At 37.4% G+C, this 13874-nt stretch overlaps 1 protein-coding gene across 1 annotated transcript in view; it reads right to left on the bottom strand.

Moving 5' to 3' along the window:
* Nucleotides 1-5556: 5556 nt before the first annotated feature.
* OSBPL6 (oxysterol binding protein like 6) overlaps nt 5557-13874 on the bottom strand; it is a 264946-nt gene continuing 256628 nt past the window's right edge. The window contains 1 exon segment of the mRNA XM_020991055.2: nt 5557-13112. Coding sequence (XP_020846714.1) covers nt 13004-13112 — 109 coding nt within the window. The 3' untranslated portion in view covers nt 5557-13003.

Below are 13874 nucleotides of genomic sequence, written 5' to 3' on the forward strand. Positions count from 1 at the left end.
CTATGAAGACAAATTCCCAGCTTGAATCAGATCTCTAACTCACTTAGTTTGCTACCCTTACTTTAAGCATTTATTTATTATTTAGACATCTGAGTTTTATTGCTGGCTCCTTTCTCGAATTTTGTTTCTTTTGAATTTCTGGGTAGAGGCAGCTATTCTTCCTACTCTCATGCTACCATCTATGCTTAGTTTTGTGAACATACATAGGAAGTTGTGCCTCTCTTGCCTCTTTTATTTTAAATCATGTTTGATTGATTTGCAAGATACCTGGAAACACATTGCTACTAGCCCTTGTTTCATGCATTCCTTCCCTCTCCTGGTGTCCATTATTTCTGTATGCTAAGTTTTGGTCTCCAAATCCATATCCCATCTTAAGATATTATATTCTTAACATTACCCCGAATCTGCCTTTCCCTTCTGAAGACCTTGCTTTTGCAGTGATGTAAACCCCAAATGTATCTTGAAAGTCTTTAGTTTCTTTGCCAAGGCTTTCTAGCTTTCTATATTGCTTGTCAGTATCTTTTGTGTCCATATGAATGATCAAAAATGTGTTAGTTATCTGGGATAAGTCAGGTCTTAAGACTAGAGTATTTGCAGAAGATTTTCTTCATTGGTGGAGAGAATGATGATTCCACTCTGTGTGCCTGTCTGATTCTCCTTCTTGCTTGGAGAGAGCAGAAAGCTGGCTTTCTTCTATGTGTCTGCCTTTCAAAGTCTGTTCTGTTTCTCCATGAGTCTCTCTCAAAAGAGTCCTTTCTGAAAGCAGAAAGGAAGAAGAATTTTTCTTCTCCAGTTATTTCTTGACGGTCATCCTTTCCACCAATGAGGAAAGTTTTTTTAAGCATATACATCAGGCTTAAGACCTGATGAGATTTTCTGTCACATCCTGGGTATGATGCTACCAGAACACCAGCAGATGTCATTATTATTATCATCACATTATTATTATTATAATTGTTGTTGTTGTTGTTGTTGTTATTGTTGTTGTTGTTATATCAACAAATAACTGCCCCTTAGCAGAAAATCACCTTCTTCTGACTTTTATTAGTTAATTCTTTTCTAGAGAGCCCCAGTGGATTCACACTGCAATTCCTTAGAAAAGAGACAACTTCTTCTTCAGAATATCCAACTCATTGCTCTTTTGTAAGTGAGACAGTGTGATAGATTGGATGGAGAGCCGGCCTTGCAGTCAAGAAGATCTGAGTTCCAGTGCTGCTTCTGACACACTGTGTGACCTTGGGCAAATCACTTAATATCTCAGTACTCTAGGCAACTCTGTAAGATCATGAGCTGCTGAACTACAATGATAGAAAGATTTTCCTCACCTGAGAGTTCCCTATAACAATGAAATTGCAGGTCTAGATCCTATCCTCACTTTTTTTTTCACTTAGCTCCAAGTGTTCAGTGGTCCTCCTTTCCTTTTCCCCTTCAACCTCCTGACACAGGTCAGTATTCCACCTTCTCCTCATTAATATTGAAGTTCTTCCTTCCCACCTCTCTACCCCTCCCTTAAATATTTTTAATGGAACACTTTATTCTCCCTGGTATCCTGGAGAGCAGAGAGATGTTTCTCAAGCTTCTTTCTCTTCTAAAAAAGGTACCAGATTGCACTTTGTGCAGAGAAAAATTACTTGTCTATGGCAGAAATACAACCATCTTACACACTTTGGATTAGTTTCTATAAAAGCTAGTCTCCTAGCTTTCATTCTTGTCAAAAAATAAGCTTTCTTTTGGTCATTCTTGCAAATAGCTCGTCTATATTATTAGTCCTCAAATTTAAAATAATATATAGCAGTTAACCTTGGAAATAATATCAAAACATGGATATCCATGAAGAAACTCAAAGAAAACAAGAAATATCTATTAAGTATCTGTCACCATTCTTGGTAATAAAGAGAAAAGATTTGGGATACGATTCTGGAATAGCAGTCTTGAGACCAATAGGATGACTGGCTGAAAAAGAACTGTTTGGGACAATGCCCCTGGCTTGTATAGAAAACAAAGGCATTTATTCCAGCTGCAATTCAGACAAGTGGGCAGCTGTAAAGCTACAAACTGCATAGAAATAAATGACACCGAAATGATACTCCAAGATCTAATGACCAGTGGAAATCTAGGTTTGGAGGCGGTGAGGGTGACATTTAAAAAGGTCACTATGGAATGATTCATGATTGCACAACATCATTTGCATAGGAAAGCTGAGAGGTGGTGGCTGAGAGGTTTTATACCCTATTTTCTTTTATCTTGTATCCTTTATCTTGGGAAAGGACCCAAGAAAGCAGATGAATTTACCTGGAGGAAACACATAATAGAGGGGCACATTTGGACAGAGATCATGTAAATTACATGAAAATCAGGGTATTGTAATTATTCAGCAGGAAAAAGGATAATGGAAAAAGGGAAATGTACCACTATTTGTTAAATGTGAAGAATTAAAACTAGGAAAAATAAGAGAAACTATAGAAATACTGAAAATATCCTTAAGCTTATTATGCCTAAAATTGGTCATATTTTGCTTAATTCTACTACTTGATAACTTTTTTCTAACACATACTACATATGTGGATAAAAATGATTTGTATATAAAACTAGGGCTTCCATGACAGTGTTTTTACACTATTTCTTATTCAGTTTTGTAGAAAGAGCATGATATAATGGATTGAGTACTTTTTTAAAAAAAGTAAAACTTGAGGAAGCATACTGATATGGTGGAGAGTTCTCAATGTGCAATCAAAAAAACTGGGTTCGTAGTATAATTCTAACACTTTCTGTGACACTGAACAAAATCCCTTAGCCTCTCTAGGCCTTGATACTTTTTCTGTAAAATGAGAGATGATTTTTAAGGTCCTTTCTAGTTTTAAATCTATTATCCTATAATACAACCAGTGCCTTTCAGGCATTTCCATTAGATTTATTTATTAAGTCCCAAGTGGGTTGCCATATGCGTTATCATATGTATTATTGGGGAAGCTAGGTGGTGCAGTGGATAGAATGCCAAGCCTGGAGTTAGGAAGACCTGAGTCCCTAATCTAGCCTCAGACACTTAGCAGCTGTGTGACCCTGGACAACTCACTATGTATATCGAACATCTTACAAAGCTGTTTATGTGTTGTTTCCCCTGGTAGAACGTGAGCTCCTTGAAGGCAGGGATTGTGTTTTGCCTTTTTTGGTATCCTCAGCACTTAGAATAACACCTGGTATGTAGTAAGTACTTAAAGAATGTTTGTTGACTGACTTCTAGTTCTAATGTTCTATGATTCTGTAATTCTACATTAGTTCCCTTCTTCGCAATTTATTTCTAATTCTCAGTATTACTTTATTATTATTTATTGCACATCATGGGACTTCCATCTCCTTGATATTAGCAAGCGGCATTTTCAGCATGTTCCAGTTCTGTATTGTCCTTAAATTAAAACACACTAAACCACATGGCCAAGGCATAAAGGATACATCCTCTGGTTAAATGTCTGTCATTCACATCTCTTTCTGATGTAACTGAAGCCTCCCTGTAGCCATGCCCTTGCTGTCCATGCTGAGGGAATGCTACTGATGAAAGTGACAGAAGTCCTTATGAAATTTCCAATAGATAGACTTTCTTGGACAAGTTTCAAGATGGAGCCATACCAAGATGGTGCATACCAAAGTATGCACCAGGATGAGTCATTTAAGAGCTAGGCCCAAGTGTAGACACAGAATACATTCGAGGAGAGTGCTGAAAACAGACTACCAACGTGTTTTGGAAGAAATTGCTTTCGAGAATCTAGTGATTAGAAAAGCTAGGATAATGTAACTCGCCTCATATCTGTCCTTGCCCATGTATTCTCTTCTCACAGCACCCTCACCTTAAAGAAACTGATAGAGAGTTGGATATCTAGAAATCATGATGGACTAATTTATTTTAAAATTTTTATTCTGGGACTACAGACAGTAATAATAGCTAATATTTACATAGCACTTTAAGGTTAGCAAAGTGCTTTATGTGTTATCTTGTTTGGTTCTAAAAACAAGCCTGAGAGGTAGGTGTTATTATTATCCCCATTTTATAGGAAACTGAGAAATAAATGACTTGTCTAGGATGGATCACACAGCGAGTAAGTAACTAAGGGCAAGTGGGTAGTGAAGTGAGCCTGAACGAGGAAGATTTGACTTCAAATTTGGTCTCAGACACTAGCTGTGTGACAATGGGTAGATCATGTAACTTTTTTTGCCTCAGTTTTCTCTTCTGTAAAATGGGGATAATGGTAATACCTGGGTTGTTGTATCAAATAAGATAATATTTGTAAAGTGCTTAGTACAGTGCCTGGCACATAAGTGCTATGTAAATGCTAGCTACTATAATAATAATAATAATAATTAACAATAATTATTACTTTTAATTCAGGTTTTCCTGACTCCAGGCCCACCACTTTATTTACTGTGCCACAGAAAGAGCTGATTCTGATCAGCAGTAGGGTAGAGACAAAATCTGAGTGTTCATGTGACATTCTCCACTGATAGAGGGAGAACTCTTGGTTAAGAATAGATTTCCTCAGGGATTGCCAACATTTCTCAGAAATCTAAGATTACTCTTGAGTTCCATATGTGAAGTTAAATGCCATGACTAAAAGCTCTCTGATCCATTCACAACTCATGAGTTTTCTAAAGTCTCAAATACAATAATAGGTTTGCGAAGTGATTTACAAATATTTTATTTTATCCTCACAACAACCCTGGGAAGTAGGCATTATTATCATTCCCCTTTTACAGATGAGAAAACTGAGGCAGACAGAGGTTAAATCATTTACCTGTGGTCACGTACTTAGTACGTATTTGAGGCAAGATTTGAACTCAGGTCTATCTTGACTCCAGGTCTAGTGCAGTATCTACTAAATCACCTAGCTGCCTTCACTGGGAGCTGGTCACATGTCTAGGAGTGAGGAATAACTGATAGACAGAAGGCATGGAAGGCCCTCTGAATATTAGGCTCCTCCCCTGTGGTGGATGTCCATATGGAAGGACAAGATGTGTTGCAATCTCAATTATTGGTGAGAATAATCACGTTGATGAGAAATCACAGATGCACTAGAATATATACCCCCAAAATAAGTGGGAAATGGAAGCTAGAAAAGTTGTGTTTGAATATACTTACATAAATATAAATGAGCTCTAAAAATTAAAAGATTAAAGAGGACCATAGGTTTAGAATTGGAAGGTACCTTGGAAGTCTTATGGTCTAACCCTCTTATTTCACAGTTGAGGACCAAAGATATAAAGTGACTGGCCCAAGGTGGTAATTGGCAGAATAGGGGTCTGAACCCCAGCCCTCTAAAGTCTAGTACTGTTTATCATACCATGTGGCTTCTGGTACTTTGGGTAGATGCTTTAAGGAAGAAAATTTAAAGAAAGCTATACATAGGATTAGACAGTATAGAAGGTACGCATGTATACCCACACATACACAAACCTATGTTATCCAATTAATCAAACATATGACTTCAGAATGAATATTGAATCTTATCTTGTTTCTTGCTGCAAAACAGTTCTTTCGATAAACTACTCATACAGAAACCTCAGACCTTTTGATAGTTAATTCGTTTAAAATTTATTGATTTTCCTGTGCTCTTACAAATGTAACATTCTCATATATACAACATTCATTAAAGAGGCACAATTCCTATTTTGAGGTGGCACAATTTTAAACATTTTTGCAGCGAATAATTAGTCTTTTCTTAGGAAATTTCACTATGGGCTTTTTCCTTTTTTAAAAAAAGCTCCTTGAAATACCAGACCTCATTTAAGATTAGAATCCCATACCTCATTTTAAGATTGGCTCTGATTTTCCATCTCAGAATGACCATAAATACAAACCACCCGCCCATGATTATTGCCTTCCAGACATTTTGCACCCTAGTTGATAAGCTGAGTAACTTTGCAGTGGACCTGTTTCAGGTAAACTATTCTTCCACTATGCTCTCAGGGAAGTAGCCCACCTGGGTGAAGATCTGATGATGCAGCTTCTTTATGACGTTAACTATCAGTGACTGAAATAATTGTGAGTAGGCCTTCTTGCTCCATAGTTTCAGAGAAGGCCACCCTCCTTTCTGGGATTCCACTATAAATTCCTCCTATCATGATAGGAGAAATGCAGGAAAAAGAAACATTGCAGAGAAAGAAAGGGGAGGCTGGAATGCTACATACATGTAGCATTCTAGGAGGCTTATGATGGCCCATAGGAGCTCACTGTAGATTAGTGATCTGGGCCATCCTTTATCCAGAATTGAATACTACTGGGTTTTTTAGTTTTATCCTTTTCATCACTCCTCCATAAGCAACACTACTGATATTTGCTATGCAAGCATCCAGTGTCAAGTTTTTGCACCTGGATAGTACAGCCAGTGGGGAAATGAGCTAACCAGGAAGAAATGTTTTGATGCTTTTTGGGATGATGGGCTCTTCTACAACGGGTTTCTAGTTCCTGGAGGGGGCCTTAACTGGTTTTGTACAGTATTCTCAGCTTTGTACACATTGCTATTTAACAGGAAAACACTTCTGTATAATATTGACAATCAGTTGCCAGTTTTGCCCTAGAACCCTATGAAGTAATGGTAGGCAAAACGTGCCCCCTACCACTCTCCAATGCTCAGTGAACCAAAAATGGCTGAGCTTGGGACCAGGTGAGGATGAGTTGTGTCTATTAAGTAGTGTATCCCACCCTCTGCCACTGGTAAGCTCCACAGGCATTCCTTCTACATAATCTTTCCTTAGTTAATTTTTGACTTTTCATAGCTTTTGCTTGAGCTTTTCATACCCTATCTCTTCATTACTGGGTAATGTCAAGTATTTTTCATTTGGCTAGAGAACAGGGAGCTCCTGGAGGTGAGTATTATGTTTTTGATTAAATGACTGGAATTTGCCAGGAGGAGAGATCAGTGGAAACCCATGCTCTGGTGTTAGGAGGACTGCCCCAGGTTCATGCATTGCCAATAGTGCCCATTCCCAGCCAAAAATTAGTTTTAACCTCATTTCTTCCAGATGCAGAACAAATGCAGAAAATAGCAGAGACGGTACCACAAATCCCACTGAGAAGAGCAGAAGGCAAATATGTCTTGCAAGAAAAACAAACAGAAGTTTGAGAATGTAACCAAACATCTCGGTGGCATAGCCACTCTTCTGATAATCAGTACCAACACTGAAATCACAGATTCTCAAGAGCAAGAATTCTGGATTCATATTGCTCTTTCAGTGACTATTTCACTACAAGGGGACACTTAAAGACAACATTTAACATGCTTTCTTCAGCGCTGCAACCAGTTTGGATTCCAGAAGGATAGAATTTCATGGATGCGGTCATTTTTAAATAAAAGTTTGTTTATTCTCTAAGACTGTGAAATTTAAGATTTAGATAGCATATTGTTCAAGTTCTGTTGGGCCACCTTTGCTAGCACTGATTGCTATTTCTCCTACATATTGCTACTTCAGGCATGTGTGTGTGTGTGTGTGTGTGTGTGTGTGTGTGTGTGTGTTTGTAAGGGAGGTTTTGAAAGACACAGTGTGTTTATGCACACATAACAATGATCTTACACGAACTATGATGTAACCATCTTAAAATAATCGGCTTAATTTTTTTCCAGGACATTATTTTAATTATTGAAGATCTATGGGGATGAGAATATATAAAGTATAATCAAAGTGAAGAGAAGAAACCTATTGCAACAGAAGGAAGACTTAAAAAAAACAGTGCTGAGAAGTTCATCTGCTTATTATAGTGGCTAAAAATTAGGTGAATAGGCAGTATGCAAATTGGATTATACTCTCTTTTCTTGAGCTTCCACTTCCCTTTCCTTGCCCCATCCCCATACAAACATAGTAAATGGAAAATGATGGTGAGAGGGACAGAATGGAAAGATGAATATAAACATTTTTACATTACAGAAAACAAATCTGCAGAAAACAAGACATAAAACCCCACCAGGTGCTCTATATTTGAAAATATTGAGGTAACAAGTGCTCTATAACTGTACGGCATTGTTTTTAGCTCGTGAAGAGTCTGTGATAGTTACGGTGTTTTTTTAAACCTACAAGCATGCATAAATATTGCATATTTTACAAAAGTGGAATGCCATATCCCCCCAAAAAAAAGGTAAAACAAAGACACATAAATGCATTCCTGTCCCTTGAATGAGAGTTTAGGAATTGGAGGGAATACAAATCAATTCATTGTTTTGAAAGATAAAAGGATGTAGAATATTAAGGGGTAAGTGATTTTAGATACAAACCAAATTTAAACTGGCTTATTCATTCGGGTAGCATGTGCTTAAAATGTTGGATATATTGCATTTATCATACTGGCCTGAACAAGGCATTCTCCCTTTATACTAAGTCTATACTCAGGAAAGCCAATATCACCTTTTCTAGAAGTGATATATTTTGTCATTTCCTCTAAATGGACCTAAAGACAAAAAGTTTGGGGTCAAACAAGGCCTTGAAGTTCTACATCAGACATGGATGCTGTTATTACACTTACTCATCCAAGCTAGAGGTGAGCCAGAAATACTATAATATAGACTAAACTTGGGTGCAAGCACTCCATGGTGCTTGAAATGTAGGTTGAAAAATTACAAAAGGAATTTAATGAAAAGAATTACAAGGGTGAGATGCTAGCCTTCATTAGCAGTGCATCGCCTAAGCTATGGGGCTGTTCTGAAGAAAGTACTTTGGTCCAAGGGCAACCTTTTCAATGAGAAAATCACTAATGCATGAAAACAGATTCCAGGTTGTCTCATTAAGATGTTCTGAACACAGATGTGATTTTTTATAAAGCTTTAACATAATGGCTCTTTTGTGGAAACGACTCCACTTTTCTACACAGGCTGGACTATCTTAATAATCCATTTTTTATTTGAAACTCCAGTTTGTGCTGAGCCCTCACCCCATTACCATTTGTGATCCCTATCTGTGAGGGCAGGGGACTGGCAAAGAATGGAAAATTAAAATCCATATAGTGATGGCCACATCAACTGCCTTTTAGCTAGCAAAATACTGCTTCTCTTCCTAGCAGCTCTCCTTTTAACTGGTTTGCTAAACAGAAGGAACTTAGGTTAGTTTTTGTCTTGATTTCTCCTAACCATTTCTTGGTGGAGGAGCTAACAATTTAGTGAAATATCTAAGAGACAGGAAGAAGCTAGAAGAATGATGAGCAAAATATGTCTGATAATTCAAGAAATGGATAATTACTCTTTAGGCCAAAGGTTTCTTGGTTGGGAGTGAAAAAGTCATTTTTAATAGGAGAATAGGAGAAATAAAACAACTCTCAGTGATAGGTTGGAAGATAGCTTAAGTGATGGTTAATGGGTTTTGGGAGAGAAAGCTTTTTATAGTTATGAGCACATATAATTTTAAAGTGCTATTTTAAGTTATTATGTTTATAAAAAATCAGAGTTTGATTAAAGAAGATGCATTAGCATTGGCCTTGCCACTGTACTAAGGATTACTGGGCTTTTCCATTTGCCCTCCTCTATGTGTTATTTATCTCTAATTGGATGTGAACTCCTTGTGATTGGAGACTATCTTACTTCCCTATTTGTATACCCAATGCATTGCACCACTATAAATTTTTAATAATGCCTTTTCTTTCACTTATTCATAATTTTTATGGAAATTATAATGAGGAATATATTTTTCAACCCCTGGAAATAAACTCCTTTTAATGAAAAAATGTCATCTTTAAAAGAACTGGATTATTAGAGAGCCACTTCATATGCTAGGCAGTAATAAACTTGTTTCTGCTGCTGCCTCTTTGCTGGGCTATACCAGTGACCCATTTTACATATCCACAGCCCCGGCTACAGAGTCATAATCATTTGTTGCTGCTCTCCTTAATGGCTAGAAATAATGAAAGGAGAGGTGGTGAACAAATGTTTGGGAAAACACAACATTATTGGTAAAGTCTTTTGTGGGCAGAGGTCTTAATAACAAAATAGGCGTATAGAGTGTTAATGACTCCATTTAGGTTTTTATCAAAACAACTAACTGATATTACTCTTCATTTCTGCTGTTAGATATAGTTTCAATTAAACCACTTCATAAAAAAAAATCTAAAGATCATAAATTTCACAATCATTTAAGCACTGCATGAATAATATATGAAATATGAACCACTAGGAAGTGAAATGCACACATCAATTCTAGCATTTATAGTATTCAATGTAATGTTTTCTAAAAACTTTGCTGAACATTTTCAAATGATAGTCTGATCAAGTCTAAAACTCAAAAGATTAAGAAATATAGGTTTTTGGGTGACTTTTTTCAAGGGCATGAGGGAGCATCCAGACCTGCGATTTCATCAGTATAGAATATCCAATATGGAAACTCCCTCCACTGATACAAACTGTAAATTATCTTAGAGAATTGTATGGGGCATTGAGATGTTAAATAACTTCTTCATGGTCATATAATTTGTATGTGTCAGAGGCCTTTTGGGTTTGGAAACTCTAAAATGGTATGGTTAGCTGATTATGTATGTGTGTGTGTGTGTATGTATGTATATATATTCCTCATATCCTCAGTTTCAACTGGAGAGCATCAGGTTAGCTTCTGCCTGCTGTGAAATTAAAACTTACTTCCTAACAAATGATCTCTTTTACCCATCTTAGAATCCACATCCTCAGTAGAAGTGTTATTCTTTCCAATTCAAATTTACAATATGGCAAGCTTCTATTTATCTTTCTTAGCCTTCTCAAACTGCCTCTCTGCTCCTCAAGCAATCCCCTATGTTACTTTTCTACAGCTGTGCCCTTAATAATCCCGTATCTCGTATAATACTCCCCCTATGTTTGGACTGTGTTATGAGCTACTTCAAGGAAGCACTCCTAAGGGCAGAAAAGGGAAGCTTCAAACACTAATTACAGCAGGTCAGCAGCTGTTTTCATGAGAAGAGGTCAGGAGGATTCTTTTGAAAGCTTACGCCTTAGGAAGTTGTATGGACAGACAGAGGAGTGGGCTGAGCATGGAAGAAGGCATGTAATCCCATGGGTGGAACCGCCCACAGATGTGGAATGGGGTTAACTGGAAAAGTGGGAAGGAGACAAATTCGTGTGGTTTAAAGGAGATGCCAAAAATCTGATTATTTGCTAATTTAATATGGTCTGCGTCCCTTATGCAAACCAATGCAAAATTTTACCCCTTCCATTTGCATTCCTATCAGATTAAACCGGAAGCCTGAATATGTGCCCTGTCTTATTGACCAAACTGGTTAGCCTATGAAAGATTCTATCCCTTTTACCCAAGCTTTCATTAGAATTTTCCCTTTTTATTCCTGATACAGGTGTTATCTAAAGAATGGAATATACATTTTTACTTAAAGCCTTGGCTTTTTTGTTGGGGGTGATAAATACTAGAATCACTATGTGTGATTAAACAAGTAAAATTTCAATGATCTTGTTATCAGTTTAAGATAACAGTTGCAGCCCAGTTATATGGCTCTAACTAAGAATAAATATATGAGTGTATATGTAGGCATTCTGTAAGAAAATCTCTTGAGATCTTCATACAGGCGTTAATTTTGCCATTTACATGCAAAACAAACAGTGAATACTGATGCAAGTTGCCTGTATAACCCTCCCATGTGGCAGTGGAAAAACAGGCCCTAAATTATGCAAAATACAGGTATGGCCACTTTTGGGGTAAGCGATGAATTCCTCATCCATTTTTCTTCCATTGCTGAAAAAAACCCAAAACCTTAAGTGCTTGATAAATAAATGGCCATCTACCAACAAAAATCTTGTTTCCTCCCTGAAAAAACTCAGACTCCCTTAATGGAAAACATAAAACATAGTTTTGCATAGGACTCATTTAGACAACACAAATAATCAGTCATCAGTGCTAATAGGTAGTGTTCCTCTTCCTGTCCCTACTGAAAATTATCTAGGGATCCTGGGTGAGGGAGTCAGGAGGTTGGCAAGCAATATGATGACAAATCCCAGCTCTAAATCTATGTAATTAAATCTCCTCTGTGCCTTACATAAAAATGACAGTTAAGATTATAGTACTATCGAGCCCAGAAGGGCTCTTCACGTCCTGCAGGTTCTCCTTCAAAGGTTTCTTAACACTGACGCAAAGTAAGCAAATTAGATTTTGTCCACTAAATGGGCTCACTGTGATTTCAAGACCAGCAGGGATTATTTCTCAGTGAAGGGTATTTTAGGAATAGGAACTTCTTAACTAGCAACCTGGATGCAGCCTTCGATTTCTCTTCTGATGGATCCCAACCCTAGCATCCATCTCATCAAAGCCAATTGTGCAGCTTCTCCTTGCCATGTGATCACCTGTTTATGCTCCTCTATGGGGTTGCTTTGACCCCCAGAATGGGAATCATATCATGCTTCAAAAAGATCCATTCTTCACACCAGCCTAAGAGCACACATCTTAAAATGATTTATTTTATATCTTCACATTTCTTAAGGCATGAACAATGGCGTATGGATGGAACAGGTTTCCCAAAGCATCATGTTTTGTTGTTGTTGTTGTCATTGTTGTTTAACAAGGCCAGCACAAGCATGTCACATCAAAGGACAGACAAACGTCAAGCCTGAACTGACCCACACCTGTGACCCAGGAGTTTATAGTATATAATCATGGCTCTTCCAAGCAAATGACCAAATTCATGTTTTATACATTTGTACATATTATTTTGAACTCTCGAGGTTGGCTTTAAGCACCAGGTACAGTTTTTTTTCCCTTTACAAACTCTTCAGACTTTGGATTACTTTTATCTGCTCCCTTTATTCTGTGTTTCGAGGGTGAGGACGTTTTAAGGAGTATGGCTGCAGCAAAACAGAAAGGATCCCAAAGTGGTCAGGGGCCTGGTCTAATGCACTTTTGAAAGTCCATTATAAAGATGAATAGAAAAGCAAATGGTAAGTTTTCTGTAGACCCACAAACCACGCTTAGCTATAAGAAACATCATTGTGCATAGTTATTTATTCATTCAAAGTGTGATATGTGTACTCAGATCTACAGTCTCGGGTTACCAGAGTACAGGGCTTTCTACTTTGCTAAAACCAGGGTCCTTTCGAAGCTCCCAGTAGGTGTCATTAGAAACCCAGGCTTCTCTTTGATTGGCATCAATGACTTTTCTGTGAAAACATAAAAAAAAAAATTCATATCAGATTCAATGAAACTCAATTTCAAACATTTTTTAAGTGCCTGACATGCTGTCAGACAGTGAAACAGACCTTGATTCTCTTTTGTTGCCATGAAACTTACTAAAAATGATGTTATTGGTTATATGTTACCTTACACAGCTTAGGCAGTTAGAGTAGTCTTGGCTAATTATACTTTGCAAAGTTATGGCCACTACTGATTCATATGTATTAGCATATCCCCACTGTAATTGGCCTCATAGCCATGTCAAAGGAAAAATAATTAATGTGGGAAACCATCTGGCTAATACTTCAAAGTGGATTTTTAAATTCCCATTCTCCATTGGATTCCAGCTGGGTCCCAATATAATTCCAATATGTTAATGGTTTATGATCTTATCAATATGGCCATTCCCTCCAATGATGTAGATTGCAGCCTAACCATGCCTGGTGATCTTATTCTACTTTGGTTCATGACCTCCCACAAATTTGCAACAGGGGGTCCAGATGATGGGTGGGTGGACTTCCCTGGAGTCTTTTAAAACCACAGGATGTAAGTATTATCAAAATTCCACAAATATGTTAGGGCCTTCTGTACTATACGAATTACTACTCTTCCTCACTAATTTAGACTAATCTGGAGTGGCAAAGACAGATTGAGTTCATGATCCAGCTGAATCTGAAAATATTTTTTTAAACCATAGGAGTACTGAGGCTGAAAGGGAAGACAAGTCAATAAGCCCAATAATTTATTAA

The sequence above is a fragment of the Phascolarctos cinereus genome, unplaced genomic scaffold (genome assembly GCF_003287225.1).
Source record: "Phascolarctos cinereus isolate Bilbo 61053 unplaced genomic scaffold, phaCin_HiC Scaffold_726;HRSCAF=1367, whole genome shotgun sequence".
Classification (NCBI taxonomy): domain Eukaryota; kingdom Metazoa; phylum Chordata; class Mammalia; order Diprotodontia; family Phascolarctidae; genus Phascolarctos; species Phascolarctos cinereus.